Here is a 16,983-nt window from a genome sequence, read left to right on the forward strand (position 1 = left end):
GGAGAACCATTCCCCCCAACCACCACCACAACACAAACACTGCTCAGACACAGGTACAGAGAAGCATGCACACACACACACACACACACACACACACACACACAGACATTTTTCTGCAACTATATGAGACAGACAGACAGACAGACACACACGCGACTGGGGGTAAGCTAATCGGCTGGTTTACAGTAGCATGCTGTTATTTCAGAGAGGGGCTAACCTTGGCCCAGCTGTTCAGTTTTCTCATTCAGCACTATTTACAGCAGCTGGGCTGGAGACACACACACACGCACACACGCACACACACACACACACACACACACTGTCCCATGTGCTACACGGGTCATGCCTTATACCAGACACTCACATGTCTGTGTGTTTTTTGAAGTGCTACTGTAATAAATATAAAACGTTGACAGCGCTTTGTCACAGTTTTTTACCTGGCAACCGTGGAAGTGGCATGTTTTTTTGGATTTTTTTTGTTCCTTTGCATTTCAGTTCGGCTGTAATTTCTTTTTGCGACTTGTTCAAACTGGGTCACATGTGCCGGCTACATTTTCCACCCTTCTGTGTCATGCACGTCCACGGCACAGGCCTGTTCTCCATAAGTACTGTAAAGAACACCATGACAAGAGGCGTTCAAGTGCCTGCAACTGCCTACAGCTGACCCTTCTCTGTTGGCTTTTTGCTGAAGTAACACCTAGTTTTATGGTGTGAGGAGCAGCACATTTTTTCTTTCTTTGTCAGGACATTTTGTCCACACTATAATAAAGATATATAAACACAAAGAAAGCTACACACACACACACACACACAAACATGCCAACCGCTCACAAAACTCACTCGCTCAAAAAATATGCACACTCGGTGGCCACTCACAAATAAACACACACTTAAAGAAACTCCAAAAAAGACCCTACAGAGGCTAACCACTCGCAAACCCAGACTGGAGGCAAATAGTGAAAACAGCAACGTCCACCTCAACGACAAACCTATTATCAGTTCTAAAATACCTCCACAACACAAAAAAACACAGAGCCTAAATCAGCACTCAGCTCCGAAATTCTCCAATGTCAACGAAATGAGAAGAAGTGGCGAGTGTGCAGAGGAAAGACTAAATAAATGGAGGAAGACAAAAAAGAGAGACAGAGATATTTGACCACCGGCTGCATTTCAGGGTTTACCCACAGACCCCAGGATAGTTGCATCAATGGGAGCCAAAAATATTATCCAAACAAGATAGATTATTGCAAGAGTGTAATGAGCTCCACATTCTACTTAAGTTCCTAAAATTCTACTTAAACAGAATAAATGAGCATGCAACGTCAGATGTTGCAGGCATGGGTTGCAACGGCATGATTTCCATATTCCATTTAAAAGAGTTATTTATTCCCTCCAAATATATATCAAAATGCAAAATGCAATTAAGAACTTTTTAAAAAATATACAGATTTTGCTCATTAATTCTTTGATTGATAATTTTCAAATGAACAGACTGCGATTCAGGCCCAGCACCACAATGATGGTAAAAGTGCCTGTGTGGGATGCACTGGTAACATGGCTGGCACGACAGCAAAAGCAGTCACACTTACCGGCATTCGCCCGGAGCGATGCAGCTTCCATGGGACAGGTTGCAGCCTTGCCTACAGACAGCTGAGAGGAAAGATGTTGGTTTTTAACAAATGCAAATAGCAAGTCTTTCAATGTGCTTGCGAGACAGAATGCAACACACAATGGGTAATACCTAGTAACATTCACATCATATGCGGTGAAGTCACAGTTGAGGACATACAGTACAGGCCAAAAGTTTGGACACACCTTCTCATTCAATGTGTTTTCTTTATTTTCATGACCATTTACATTGGTAGATTCTCACTGAAGGCATCAAAACTATGAATGAACACATGTGGAGTTATGTACTTAACAAAAAAAAAGGTGAAATAACTAATATTGTAGTTTCTTCAAAATAGCCGCCCTTTGCTCTGATTACTGCTTTACACACTCTTGGCATTCTCTCGATGAGCTTCAAGAGGTTGTCACCTGAAATGGTTTTCCAACAGTCTTGAAGGAGTTCCCAGTGGTGTTTAGCACTTGTTGGCCCCTTTGCCTTCACTCTGCCTTCACTCTCACCCCAAACCATCTGGATTGGGTTCAGGTCTGGTGACTGTGGAGGCCAGGTCTCCATTTTTTGTTAAATACATAACTGTGTTTATGTATAAATGTGTTTTTCATAGTTTTGATGCCTTCAGTGAGAATCTACCAATGTAAATGGTCATGAAAATAAAGAAAACATGAATGAGAAGGTGTGTCCAAACTTTTGGTCTCTACTGTATATTCAATTTGTACTCAGACTTGGACAACGACTTGACCTGTCCAAAGCTGATGACTTATACTTGTATTAATCTAAAAAAGCAACGGCCTCAAAATGTCATTTTAAACAAAGCTGATTCCAGATAAAGTGACTTGGCCACAGCTCTGGTGGTTCTGTACATGACCGCTTCTTTGCTGAAGGGTGTGTATGCATTTCCACAGGGCAATCGTGGGATGACCCAGGTAACAAAAAAAGGGTTTGTGTTTTAAAAGGCATTTTAGGACCTTATGCTCTTATGCTCTTAATAGCAAATGTCTGGCTCATTTTCTTGCTATGTGCTCAGTATTACATGTTATCCCGCAAGAGAGCTGAAAAGGCAAAAACGGACATTACCATTAGTATTATTTGCATCCTCCACTTCCACCAGATCACAAAAACAGGGCCCTTAAAGTTGCCTTTTTTAATATGTATGATTGTAGAACAACTTTTACTTCAAAATGCAAACATTGTGTTTTTTGAAGTCAGGCACTGAAATATCATTCAATTGATACTGACTAAGATGTAAGAACAAGGTCACATACACACACACCTGTTGCACATTTGGGCCCCATCCAGCCCTCCATGCAGCTTAGGTTGCCCGAAGGGTCACACGCATAATGGCCGAAGTAGTCGTCTCGCGGCTGGCAATGTTGCTTGCACTGGTTACCATAGTAGTGCTTGTCACAGCGCACACGGATGCTGTAGAGCAGGCTGGCTGTGGGACCGTTGTAGGGGACCAGCTGGGCCCTTTCCCCAGGGTTCAGCACGCCTTTATGGACACTGCGCTCGATTAGTGACTCCTCACCTAGAGAAATACGAGCAGGTCAGAAAGACGAAAGTATATTTTTAAAGAATCTGGGGGTTGCCCCTTCCCAGAAGATTGCAGTTCTAGAAAAAATGAGGCCCTCCAATGAAATGATTCATCTAATAAAATGATCGTATCGACTACAGCACTATACAGTAACTAGAAGCCAAAATTCCAGGGGAAATTTTGATGGGTCTGTCCGGGCATTGGTCACAGCTGCGGGCATGGAATTTGTAAAATGGGAATTCTTTAATGTGGTACTGCCTTCGGACTGACCACTCCGTTGTTTCTTTACGTTTGACGGTCTTTGCGTGGCGGTCTTTAACGTAAGACATGTTCTTTTTTGCCATTCTCAGCACAATAATAAATGGTCTGTCTTTCTGACAGACCCAATTATAATGAACATTAGGCTAACAGTGAAAGTGAAGTGATTGTCATTGTGAAACACTGAAACAACGAAATGTGTCCCCTGCTTTTAATCCATCGCCCTTTGTGAGCATTGGGCAGCTATGAAAGGTGCCTGGGGAGAATTGTGTGGGGAAGAAGCTTTGCTCAGTGGCACATCAGTGGCGTTTTGGCTGGGCATCTTCCTTTCCTGCTAGGCCACCACTGCCCCATATATGTGTCTTTTTTTTTAACATTTTGCATTAAGTAGAGCATAGATAAGGTATTGCTGTACATACACAGGTATGTTGATTAGTGAGTTTCCATGTGCATTTTAGTTAAGCAGAGGCTTAAGCTCGACTTGACCATTTCACTGCCATGCTGTCCACTGGAGGGGAATTGGTGTTTTAGTGACTGACCGACAGCATTTGCATTTTAAAATGCACAACTGATCAAGGTTTGAGGTCATATCGTCCTATTGGAAATCCATGTATTGAACCACATGCTAAAATGCTCAATAACCAATGTAACAATCTGACATTTTAGCAGATGACGTCCCATTGTTTGCTTCAGCACATAGTTTGGGGTGAATGGGGAGGGAATGGCAGTGGTTGGCCTAGAAGGTAAGGTTCCAATCCTGAACCACTGAGGAGCCACTGAGCAAAATACCATCCCGACACACAGCACCTGTCATTGCCGTCCACTGCTCAATAAGGTGATGGGTTAAAAGCAGAGGACACATTTTGTTGTGTGCACCGTGTGCTGTGCTGCAGTGTTTCACAATGACAATCACTTCACTTTCATGATGAACAGAGCAACATCCTCCAGGGAGGTTATTTCATGATGCCAGATTTCTTTATTAAGCAGCTTAGCAAGCCAGCTCAAGCAAAAGTCCTTGACCAGATGTAACAAGGCACAGGGGACACTGATATTGGACAATTTTGGCTTAAAGTTTATATCTATGTCAGAAATGTTTCTTTGGAAACACCATCTCCACCAACGATGAAGGGATCATTCATAAGGACATGGACATCTCAGTAATGATTTCTCATATGTCATTATGCACCACATATCCATGGGCCTGAGACTAATAATGAGTAAAAGGGGACATATCCCCTCCACTTTGTGCCCCTTACAACAACCAAACAATGTAAATGCAAAATCTGAAGCCAACATTTACCCCCAAATCCAGCCACTGTCTCACATTCTCAGGACTGGGAACACATGATCGCCAGATCAATAAACCTCTTATTGCATTATCTTCCAAGTCAAGGCTGATCAGTGGAAAAAATGAAAGCAAAAGCCCCAGTATCACAATTAATGTAGAACTACATTAGTGCCTGTACAAAAACTGAATTTATAATGCGAGCCACAGCATGCCTGATGCCATGTCCCAGCCTGATGCTGCTGTAGAAGAGAACTCTAGTAAACCTGAGTGGAACCTTTCCAGTGTTTATACTCCAACTCACGATCAAGCTATGCAGAGAGAGACCTCAAAAGGTCCCTCAAAGGTCCCTCAAAGAACAACAAGAACAAGAAAATAAGGATAGCGAGAGGGAGGATAGATTACTAAATCATCAGTGGCTTTTCCTGCTCGGAGAATCTGAGTAACAGCCCACCCTCCATCCCTTCCCCGAGTCAGGAAGACCAGCTCAGACTCCTTGGGAGCCAAAGAGGAAACAATAAGAGGGGAGAGCAGACGAGGAAGGGCGACGGAGGGGAGGAACACAGCCTCATCCCTGTCAACAGCAAGGGAGTGGGTGGCTGGTGAAGACTGAGACCAGGACCAGGAAGTCGAGCTGAAGATGAAGGAACTTAAAGAGTCAACTGGCCAAGAATATCGGAGCAAACCAGGAAGCAAATTATAGACAGGGAACAAAATAGAATGATAGAATCTTCTTTGAATTGTCAGCAAAAAAATATTATGTAAAGCTAAGTGTGTAATATATAGAAATAAAACATGCTATTGAACAGGTTCTCTTCTGCTGCCTACAATATCAGAATTTAAAGGCTACCATCACACATCAGTTGTACTGTGTTTAGGGGCTCATGGGTAACAGGAATGAAAAAAGGGACTGAAAACCTGCAAATTATGATGACTGATATCTGCTATCACCGGCATTGGGAGCAAATATTGTCATCTTCACCCTTGACATATGTGATCCTTTTAGGCCAATGTGGCAATCCTGAAAAACAAAGCTGGCTCCTAACACATTACCATTTGATAGTATTTGGGCATCCAAATAAAATTATGAAATTTGAGTGATCTTTGCATGCAGGTCTTCATGCGGACATCATGTCAGCATAAAGATGTGAACATGACATTGCATTGAGAGGCAGGATTATGTTTGGGTTGAGAAAAGTTTTTTAACAAAGAGAAAAGTCTTTTTAATGTTTGCCACATATTCTAATAAGTGTTGGAATTGAAAGTAAGCAGACTGTGGTCAAGACTTACGAACATGTCAGTGATGGCAGTGATGTGTGCAGTGGTGGCCTAGCAATTAAGGAAGCGGCCCCGTAATCAGAAGGTGGCCGGTTTGAATCCCGATCCGGCAAGGTGCCACTGAGCAAAAGCACCGTCTCCACACACTGCTCCCTGGGCGCCTGTCGTGGCTGCCCACCGCTCACCAAGGGTGATGGTTAAAAGTAGAGGACACCGTGTGCTATGCTGTAGTGTTTCACAATGACAATCACTTCACTTTCAAAATGAGTGAGAGTGAAATGTGTTTAGCCCAAAGTTCGGATAATATAAGTGCACTCCGTGAATCTGCCAAAATCCAAACTGACCTTAGAGTGGGCGAAGGGGAGAGCAGTTAATGACCTTGCGTGACCCGGTCAGAACCTAGGCTTAACCTCTGTGCAATGACTTGTTTGCTGTCCACCAACAGTCTCCTTCCAGTCTGATGAAGAGTGGGAAAATATGTGGTCTGTAGCCAATCAAGACTGTAATTATAGCCAAAAGGGTGACTATAAATCATTTACCATTTTTATCACAGAATATTGTCATTTGGATAATAAAACTTTAAATATGTAAATAAGACTGAAAGAATGATGTTTTTAAAAGAAGTTGGCGGTTTTCTGCAGCCACTATTGCTTGTATTTGCTTGTTCACAACTGTCTGCTCTCTTCAAGTGTTTTGCCCATAAATGGCAAAAATGTGCAAGATTATAAAGAAGGCCAAGCAAAAGTAGAATGGCTCGACACAGTGTCCTACTTATTAGCACTGTTTGCATACTGCTCCAGATTCGGCCGGACTCCACGCCCACCCCCCCCAACCCTCTCTCTTCCCCACATCTCAAAAAAGAAGGGCTCTCATCTCCCAATTCATCTGCAGCAATTAGTTACAAAAATACAGACCAATCGCTTCACCCCCCACCCAACACTAGAGAGGACCTGTTACTATGGAGGAGGAGAGAGAGAGAAAAAGAAGAGCAGGCAGTTAAATGGGTACCCTGGCCCAGGATCCGTTTTGGGGTCTGATTTGACTTTTGGGGCTCTGGAGTACCTTTTTGTACAGTGAACCTAACAATGCAGCTGCACAAATAACTGAGAGCTGCCATGAACCAATTCCCCGAGCAGGGCTCTAGATTGCGACCAATTTGGTGACACATGCAACCTAATTTCTCAATGGTCTGACTAAAAAAAAAAAAAAAAAAATCGCGACCAGGCGTACGGGGAAAGAAAATTCTCCATAAAACTGCCTGTGGTTTGAGCAACAGACATATATTAGGTCCATGTCGTATTCATTACCAATCAGAGATCTGATTGGCCGTGGGCCACACATTCCTGTGCGTTTGAAAGTGCGCGTGCTGCAGTTAAGACAGAGAGAGGTGAGTAGCCTGGACCCCTCAGATGGACAGAGTGGACGGATTTGAGCCTTGAATGTTAGACGCAAGCCCCACAAGCACTGCTTTTTAAAAGCCAGAACTCTGCATTACTGTAGCAGCGGATAGTAGCCAACATTAGCCAACATTTATACATTTTTTAACATCACATTTCATGGGCAGTTTTTTTCCACACCTCAGACTTTGCAACCAGAATGTAATCGCATCCATTTTTTGCACAAACCGAGACACTCAAGCCGAGCCCAAGTAAAATGATAGAAATTAAATGGCGAAAAAGCATAATGCATCCATAAAACACATTACATTCATAACATGATAAATGTTTCAGCAACAGGCAGCAGCAAACAGCTCATCAGGCCAAGATCAAATTCAAACCCTTAAAACACGGGTAATTTTAATAACAACAACATTTATTTCTTATTTAGCCCAAAATCCCATACAATGTGTCTCAATGGGCTTTGACAGGCCCTACAGTTGACACACCCCACACATAACCCATCTGCCCACAAGGAAAAACTCCACACAAAAACTCCATACAGAGAGGGACCCCCTTCCAGGGTAGAGTGAGCCTGCAAGTGGTGTCAGCGCAGGGTTTGATGATTTGTCCAGGAAGAGAAAAAGTCCTGCAGTTGTAGAGGTGGAGAAGTCCAAAGTATTACAGAGCATCTGTCTATGTTTGGAGGTGCTGGACATTTGCAGAGTAGGTTTTTAGCTCAGTGTCATGGTGTACGTTACATGTCCATTATGATGCTACTGGTCCATTTGAAGATCCCTGGCTGTGGTGACCCTCTGGTTCATTTCATGCTTGTTCAGTCCTTATTTAGCAGTTGCCAGGAGCCAGGAATTATCTGCTGCTCTCTTCAATGGAGGTTGCCAGTGGTCTGTTCGCTTTATAGGTCAAAAGTGGGATTTTGTAGTCAATCCTAAATTTGATGGGTAACCAGTGCAGTGATTGTAAGACTGGGGTGATGTGGTCAAATTTCCTAGTTCTAGTTAGAACTCTGGCTGCTGAATTCTGTACTAGCTGGAGTTTACTCATGCACCTACTAGAGCATCCAGACAGTAATGCATTGCAGTAATCTAACCTTGATGTGATAAAGGCATGCACCAACTTTACTGCATCCCGCACTCAGATGATGTTTCTTATCTTTGCAATATTTCTAAGGTGAAAGAATGCTATCCTAGTGATATTATCTACATGCGAATCGAATGAGAGACCTGCATCGATGATGACACCTAGATCTATTACATCTGTACTTGGTGAGATTGAAAGGCTATCCAGAGTTATGATGTAGTCAGACAGCTTCACATCTGGCTGCTTGAGGACCAAGTACAAGGGCTTCTGTCTTGTCAGGGTTTAACAGAAGAAAGTTGGTGAGCATTCCACTCTCTAATGTCCTTCAGACAATTCTCTATTCTGTTCAACTGCTGCCTCTGGTCTGGCATTGCTGATGTGCCTTCAGCATAGCAATGAAAGCTAATTCCGTGTTTGCGAATGATGTGACCTAAATGTAACATGTATAAGATTTTCTTTTTATTTCATTTATCTTTGAATTCCAGCTCAGACAAGAACTTTAAGCACCAACACAAGTTATATTTCTTGTAGAATTGTGCTTCAAATAAAGAACATTATGTTAACCAGATTGTTAGTTAAGAGTTTAGTCAATATTGCCTATATGAACATTGGTTTAAAAAGAAAAAAGATGTGAACCTGTAAAACTGCGTTGTTAAATGCAATGTCATCAAATATTTGGTGCAACCTAACTTTTGTGCTGGTGCACCTAAGAAAAGGTGCCAAAAGTTAGTCCAGAGCCCTGCATCGCATTCCATTCTTCGCCATTTTCTTCCATAACTGACTCAACCTTTATCGCTATGTGATCAGTAGCTGCAAACAATGGCATTTCCACCGAAATCCCACCCCTCTCCACGACTCCCCTCCTTTTCCCCTACCGGCCGCCCCATCGGATGAATTAGGGAACAATAACAGCAATCGTCTTGCCACCTTCTGATAAAGAAACAATGGTGCTGGCACTGCCCGTGGCCTACCCTGTTTACACTCCAAACACAGGGCCAGCCAGAGGGACTTCCTGAAGGGTAAACAGCCCAGCACAGCGCCCCTTCCTCTTGAGGCCTCATCTACCCGCTGCCCAGGCTGTGGCACCAGCAGGCCTCAATCTTAAACCACATTTACAGACTTTACAGGCCTGCATGGAAGTTAGCGTGAAGTTGGCGTTCTGATGTGTTGCCAATGGTAACGATTTACATCGCAACACTGTCAATTATGATATATTAAATTCACATTATATTTCTGTAACACATGAGGAAAAGGCTGAATTTAATCATAAATCAATGCATATTGCATAATTTGAAGACAATAAGACACAAATGAATCATCATTTGAGTTTTAGCATTGCTGTGGTCTGGTAAATTCAGATTCTTTTATTCTTCCATTCAGGTTTAGGTGTTAAACATAATATATACTATTGACAATGCATACATATTGACAATGTAGAATGAAAATTTTGAATTTTATTTCTTTTTTATTGTTCCAGTTCAAGACCACATGGACAACAGATGGATTAAACTTTAAGCATAACCATTTAAAATGGGATACTGCAAAATTGTGTGAAATGCCTTCATTTGGTTCCATTTGGTTGTCTTTTTTGTGAGGCCACCCTTGCTACCACCACTCCTATTTTTTTTTTGTCTACTGACAGTAATTGTGTTTAAGTGTTGGCATATAATTGTGATTTTCACCATTATAGATCCTACATACTACCATTAGTGCATAATGTAAATGCTAATGTAAATATTCACAATTTGTGTGTGTGATGTGTGTGTATGTGTGATGTGTGTGTGTGTGTGTGTGTGTGTGTGTGTGTGTGTGTGTGTGTGCGCCACTCATGCCTCCTTGTCACTGGCCCACTGTAGGATAATGAAGTGTAGACCATGAGATGCTCAGACAGCATTTAGCATTGGTGGAAAGCAACCAACAGCAGTTAAAGGTGTAAATGGGCGATGCCCTCACCGACTACATTTTGCCACAGATACAAGAGCTGAAAGTCTGGTTCCCCAAAGGAGCACCACAATGCCTGGTATTTCTTGTTCCATACTCTTTATTGCCTAACTGCGAGAAAACTGCGGCCAAAATCATTAAAGGATCTACACTAGAACTGCACGATTTGGGGAAAAAGACATATTGCGATTATTGAGATCAATATTGCGATATGCGATTGCGATATGATAAAGGACACTTGCTTGTATATCAATGAAAAGTCGCATACTAATAGTGAAATGTTTATAACCAGCCATTCATTGGCTCTTTTGAATAAAACAGGGAAATGTCACATATATCCTGAGATATGTCACATCCCAATCTCTTATCTCAAATTGCTCTATTAAATCACTCATGCCTCGAAAAGATTATTTTTGCGTGGTAAAAGTGGCAAGTAACTGGTAAACACCACAGTAGCTCACTGTTGCCTCTTGAGATACAAAGTGGAATTCCAAGAGACGGCAGGCCGGTGCTTGCTGGTTAGCATGCTCCTTTTAGTATACATCTCTTCAAAAGCACAGAAGTCTTTGACATGATGCTGCAGCCATATCCACACATTTCGATCTTTTCTTCGTGTACTGTATTTAATGTGAAGTAAGATTACCAGACAAGGCAGGCCAATGCTACCGGGTTAGCATGCCCATCTCCGCCAATATCTCTCTTCATGGGCATGACATCAAATGTATGTAAAGATATTCAGACTACAGAAGATCCATTATTAAACTCACATCAACAAGAAAGTATACTGTATCCATACTGTTCTGTTTTATTCATTTGTATCATTAAGTACATTCATCATATATGAGCAAAATTATCAGGTATTTTGCATGGTAACAAATGTGAGATGACAAGCTGTTTTGTTGACCAGGGTATATATAATTAACAGAATGCAGAATTTCAGTAACCTGAATGTCCTTTGATGTGTAGGTGCCTGTCTGTGGGCTTCTTTCAAAGAGACTCGTGTGAGTGACAAGCGAGGTGGAATTTTGAGCTTCACACAAAACAAACCCAAACCAGATTATGCCAAATGCCGCTCTCCTGATGCCACAGCCAACAACCAACACATAGAACAAATTCCCCAATTAACCTCATTTCCTATGAGCAGAGCAGAGGAAAACACGCAGGGTGGAATAGGAAAACAGGATACAGCTGCATGCGGATGCGTAGGACCACAGAACACACACTCGCCGAGCCGGCAAGGTGTTTGTGAACGTGGAAGCCATTCCAAAACAGGAAAAGGGGAGCACTTCCGAATCCATGACTCAAGCACCAGGAGCTCCTGGCATCCCAGTTATTTCTTTGATGAGCTAATCACCAAAAATGTCTCTCAGTATCTGTCCATAGAAAATCTTTTTTCACTAATATTATTAAATATTTCCGTTTTTAGGAAGTCACTTATAAGTCACTTACATCCATCCGAAAGGAGCCAGTCCAGAGTGGCTACCGACAACCTCCTTTGATGTTCAGGTATTCCGGGCATATTACGGTTCTCACTCGCAGCAAGTGCTACCTGCCGAAGCTCTTTGTGAATGTGCTCAGTGTTTAGGGCACTGTAAAGAGTAGTAAAGTGCAGTAAACAGTGAGGTAAAGTGGTACTTACCGCCATCACTCAGCGTGTCATTATCCCAGTCCCATGCCTCCACTATTAGTGTGTATGCCCGCTGCAGAGGGGAGGTGGAGAGGAGAGAGACCATTAGCATACTTGTAACATGCACATAAGCATTTATGTTCACACCTTAACACACCCACCCAGGTAATCCTGTGTGTCTCAGAGACACGCATGCTTAAAGCTTCCCAGATGCTCGCTGGGCCAGGGTTACAGCACGGTCAGACCAAACCACACAAAAAAACCCCACACACCAATCATGCGTTCATGTACTCATTCATCTGCAGCATGTATTGCTGAATGTGCTGAAAATGCTGTGTTTGCGTCAACAGCATCAAATGGTTCCTGTAACTTCATCCCAGAGGAGCTCTTCTGGCGATGAGTAACACAAGTCACTGTCATGTTCATGGAGCCATCTTCAGGTTAGTATAAGAATGGAAAGGTAGACAGTTTTTTTGCTGCTCTAATCCAGACTATATGTGCATAAAAAATTTAATTCTGGTAAAAACACACACACACACACACACACACACACACACATGTTTAAGCATTCAACTTAAACAGTTATGAAAAAAGTGAAGCGATTGTCATTGTGAAACACTGCAGCACAGCGTCACCTTGGCAGTTTGGGATTCGAACCTTCTTATTCTGATTATGGGTCAGTTTCCCTACCCTCCACTGTCCCAATACAATATACAATTTCAAGGCATTTAACAGCTCAGTTCACAGTTATCTACATACATTTCCAATGACAAATTGGTCAAATAACAAATCTTCACGTACTATCCAACATTATTTCTATGTATGTGTGTGTGTGAGTGTGTGTGTGTGTGTATATGTATTAGTGGTGGGCCGTTATTGGCGTTAACGTGCTGCGTTAGACTCTTATCAGGCGATAAAACAAATATCGCCGTTAATCTATTCACAAAGTTGGGTTGGGAGCTGGGTCTATACTACGCAAGCTATGATGACTTTCACCTTGATATTTTAGCGCGGATGTATACCTAGCCGAGTTGCACTGTCTTCGAACTGTGAAATTACCACATCAAACGTGACGTGGTAACATGGATGCAGCTATGAAGCCGCCGGGTTCGCTTCAGGGAAAATTTATTTTTAAGAAGCTTCCCAATGGAAACCTTGACAAGACTAAGGTTGTTTGCACCTTGTGCAAAGCGGAATTAGTTTACTGTAGGAGTTCTTCCAGCCTCAAGTACCACCTAAACGCGAAGCATCCGTTAGCTAATGCGGAGGATGCCGGGCCAAGTACTGATGTAGTGCAGGGGAAGAGTCGTCGTCAAACTACTATGTTTGAGTGCAACCGAGGCAAGTACATCTTATTGAACATAATTTATTTTCATCACCAATTATCATAGTAGAACAGCATTCTCAAGCAGTTTGTGATGCATTTTGGAAACAGGAGATGAGCCCCTGGTCTAATTGAGAAACCCGTTCTCAAAGACTTACTTTTAGTCATTATTTGGGTAGCACACATATTCTGAATGCCTTCGGCAGAATTCAAATGAGCAATTTTAATCTACATTAATCTAGAGTAATTCCAATATTACAGTGAGATTAATCTAGATTAAAAAAATCAATCTATGCCCACCACTAATATATATATTATTACACCCCCTACATCAAACAAACAATTAAACAGAATCAATGATTCTATTGGCATTCAAATAACTGTAGACAACAACCAGACCCATCCTTCCACCCCCAAGGTAAACGGTTCCCCTTTCCCCGCCCACAGCCACGTAAAGTTGTTTACAGGTGGCATCTGTAAATTCTCATGCCTGATTGGTGTATACCATTTCCTGACTTTACATCCCACTGGCACTTATATAGCATTAGTGATCATTCCGGTAGCATACACACTGGAATAAACGTAGAACTGACTCCCTGGTCGTCCACTGCCACGCAAACAGGAACTTGTCATGCCCATTATAGTAGGATGTGTGAAGTGCGTGAGGTGTGCCTGTGTGACTGTAGCGTCATTTAGGCCATAACCTAACGTGCTGCGTTAGACTCTTATCAGGCGATAAAACAAATATCGCCGTTAATCTATTCACAAAGTTGGGTTGGGAGCTGGGTCTATACTACGCAAGCTATGATGACTTTCACCTTGATATTTTAGCGCGGATGTATACCTAGCCGAGTTGCACTGTCTTCGAACTGTGAAATTACCACATCAAACGTGACGTGGTAACATGGATGCAGCTATGAAGCCGCCGGGTTCGCTTCAGGGAAAATTTATTTTTAAGAAGCTTCCCAATGGAAACCTTGACAAGACTAAGGTTGTTTGCACCTTGTGCAAAGCGGAATTAGTTTACTGTAGGAGTTCTTCCAGCCTCAAGTACCACCTAAACGCGAAGCATTCGTTAGCTAATGCGGAGGATGCCGGGCCAAGTACTGATGTAGTGCAGGGGAAGAGTCGTCGTCAAACTACTATGTTTGAGTGCAACCGAGGCAAGTACATCTTATTGAACATAATTTATTTTCATCACCAATTATCATAGTAGAACAGCATTCTCAAGCAGTTTGTGATGCATTTTGGAAACAGGAGATGAGCCCCTGGTCTAATTGAGAAACCCGTTCTCAAAGACTTACTTTTAGTCATTATTTGGGTAGCACACATATTCTGAATGCCTTCGGCAGAATTCAAATGAGCAATTTTAATCTACATTAATCTAGATTAATTCCAATATTACAGTGAGATTAATCTAGATTAAAAAAATCAATCTATGCCCACCACTAATATATATATTATTACACCCCCTACATCAAACAAACAATTAAATTATTGGCATTCAAATAACTGTAGACAACAACCAGACCCATCCTTCCACCCCCAAGGTAAACGGTTCCCCTTTCCCCGCCCAAAGCCACGTAAAGTTGTTTACAGGTGGCATCTGTAAATTCTCATGACTGATTGGTGTATACCATTTCCTGACTTTACATCCCACTGGCACTTATATAGCATTAGTGATCATTCCGGTAGCATACACACTGGAATAAACGTAGAACTGACTCCCTGGTCGTCCACTGCCACGCAAACAGGAACTTGTCATGCCCATTATAGTAGGATGTGTGAAGTGCGTGAGGTGTGCCTGTGTGACTGTAGCGTCATTTAGGCCATAACCGCACAGCTCATTTCCCACGCTCTGGTCACTGATTAGCTGGACCATAAAACAGCTGCTGGGCGAGGGTGACGGAATGAGACGGTGTTCTGACCTGCATCACGTCCCCTCACACAAACACTCTGCTTACCCTTCCTTAACCTTCTCTCGCTTACTGACCCTGCCCAATCCATTAAGTGGGCCATGTAGAACACTAAAGAGTTATGTGCCGACCTGTCAAAGCCTGCTTTTAGCAAAACGTTGTCATTGGTGTGTAAGTGAAACACTTTTCATCGTTTGTCAAATAATCACAATCAGTTAATATTGTCACATTCCAATATATCCTTGGAAGCCTTCTGATCAGATAACAATAACTGCATGCAAAGTTGAACCTTTGCAACTGTTGTAGGCTCTGCTAAATGCGTATGATGAATCCTATTCAGCCATTCCACTATCCCCAGCCCACCATCAAAGTCAAAAAGCATTTAATTCTACACCAGAATGTAAGAAGAAGCTTCATTCAGTGCTTCTCCACTTCTCTGGGCTGTCTAAGACAATTTTCCTCTTCACCTTGTGCAAATTTCTGGTGGCAGAATGCTACTTTTCTTGCCCCACAACCGTACGTGTTTATAAAAGTGGGCTGTGGATCATCTCTTACACCTATTTTACAAAGTGGCTTTACTATATACACTAATTTACATGAATGGCGTATACACTGTTCATTGTTGTAGTTAGCTCACTTTGCTCTCCGAGAAGGTCCATTTCGTCATCCGAAAGACAAACTGCTTTCTCTGGTAAATGTGCCATCTTGATAGCAATCTGCCATTGATTTTGCAGATACGCAATTCTGATTATGTTATTACATCCAAAACACACCTTTGACTTTGGCCGCTGCAGGCGAGTTTTCTTTCTGCCACTTTGAAACACACGCAGGAATGGAGGAAAAGCTGGTCATTATTCGAATGTCCAGAGATCTCCAACACGACATTATTGTCTTACCGGGAGTTTAGAAAAACACGCAGATTTTTTGTGCTGAGCCCCGAAGCGAGCGCAGGGCAATGAGCAGAAAGACGGTCTGTGTTCAGTCCGCGCTCACCTGATGCCACGGACATCTGAGCCAGCCGCTTTTCTGCCGTTTGTGGTATCAGGGGAGTGAGGACGTTGTTACATCCAAAACACACCTCTGAACGAATCAGTACAGCAAAAAGGGCTTGTATTCAGACATAAATGTTACTTGTGCGTGGCACCGACCCAATACATTATATAATTTCAAGGCAATTTAATGCAGTTTTTTTATCGTTTTGAATTTTAAACAAAACTACATTCATTTCCATTTAAAAAAAAAAAACAAAGATTTTTCCCAACATTATTTTTTACAGTGTGTGGATGGTAGAGTGTCAGTATATCACAATATGTTTTAATCCACTTTATTGACACCCCCTACTTCAAACAAACAATGGAACAATGATCAATGATTCTATTGGCATTCAAATAACTGTAGACAACAACTGTTCCACCCCCAAGGTAGACGGTTCCCCTTTTCCGCCCAAAACACAACTCTGAATGAATCAAGAGACTGAGGCCATGCACTAGTGTGTCAGTACAGCGACTCACGCCTAAATGTTATTTTGGTGCGCCACTGCAGTGATGGTTCGGGATAATACGCTACATTTCGGACCCGAGGACTTTTCTACAGAAGCCTCAGTTGAATGTGCAAAGGTTCATAGCTACTGACATCATTTTATGTGACTCTTACAGACCACACACTAGCTATGGTTCAATTGGGGGGCCGGGACCTTAGGAGGACTTGGTCTATAAATGT

The 16,983-nt window shown here is 42.4% G+C and overlaps 1 protein-coding gene across 1 annotated transcript in view; it reads right to left on the reverse strand.

The window, feature by feature from the left end:
* Positions 1–16,983, reverse strand: part of LOC114786272 (protein jagged-2-like) — a 39,835-nt gene that overhangs the window by 13,188 nt on the left and 9,664 nt on the right. The window contains exons 3-5 of the mRNA XM_028973261.1: positions 12,037–12,097; positions 2,898–3,152; positions 1,590–1,650 (exon numbers count right to left, since the gene is read on the reverse strand). Of these exons, the coding sequence (XP_028829094.1) occupies positions 1,590–1,650; positions 2,898–3,152; positions 12,037–12,097 (377 nt within the window). The remainder of the gene's footprint in view (positions 1–1,589; positions 1,651–2,897; positions 3,153–12,036; positions 12,098–16,983) is intronic.

Source organism: Denticeps clupeoides, chromosome 1 (assembly GCF_900700375.1).
Source record: "Denticeps clupeoides chromosome 1, fDenClu1.1, whole genome shotgun sequence".
Taxonomy (NCBI): Eukaryota; Metazoa; Chordata; class Actinopteri; order Clupeiformes; family Denticipitidae; genus Denticeps; species Denticeps clupeoides.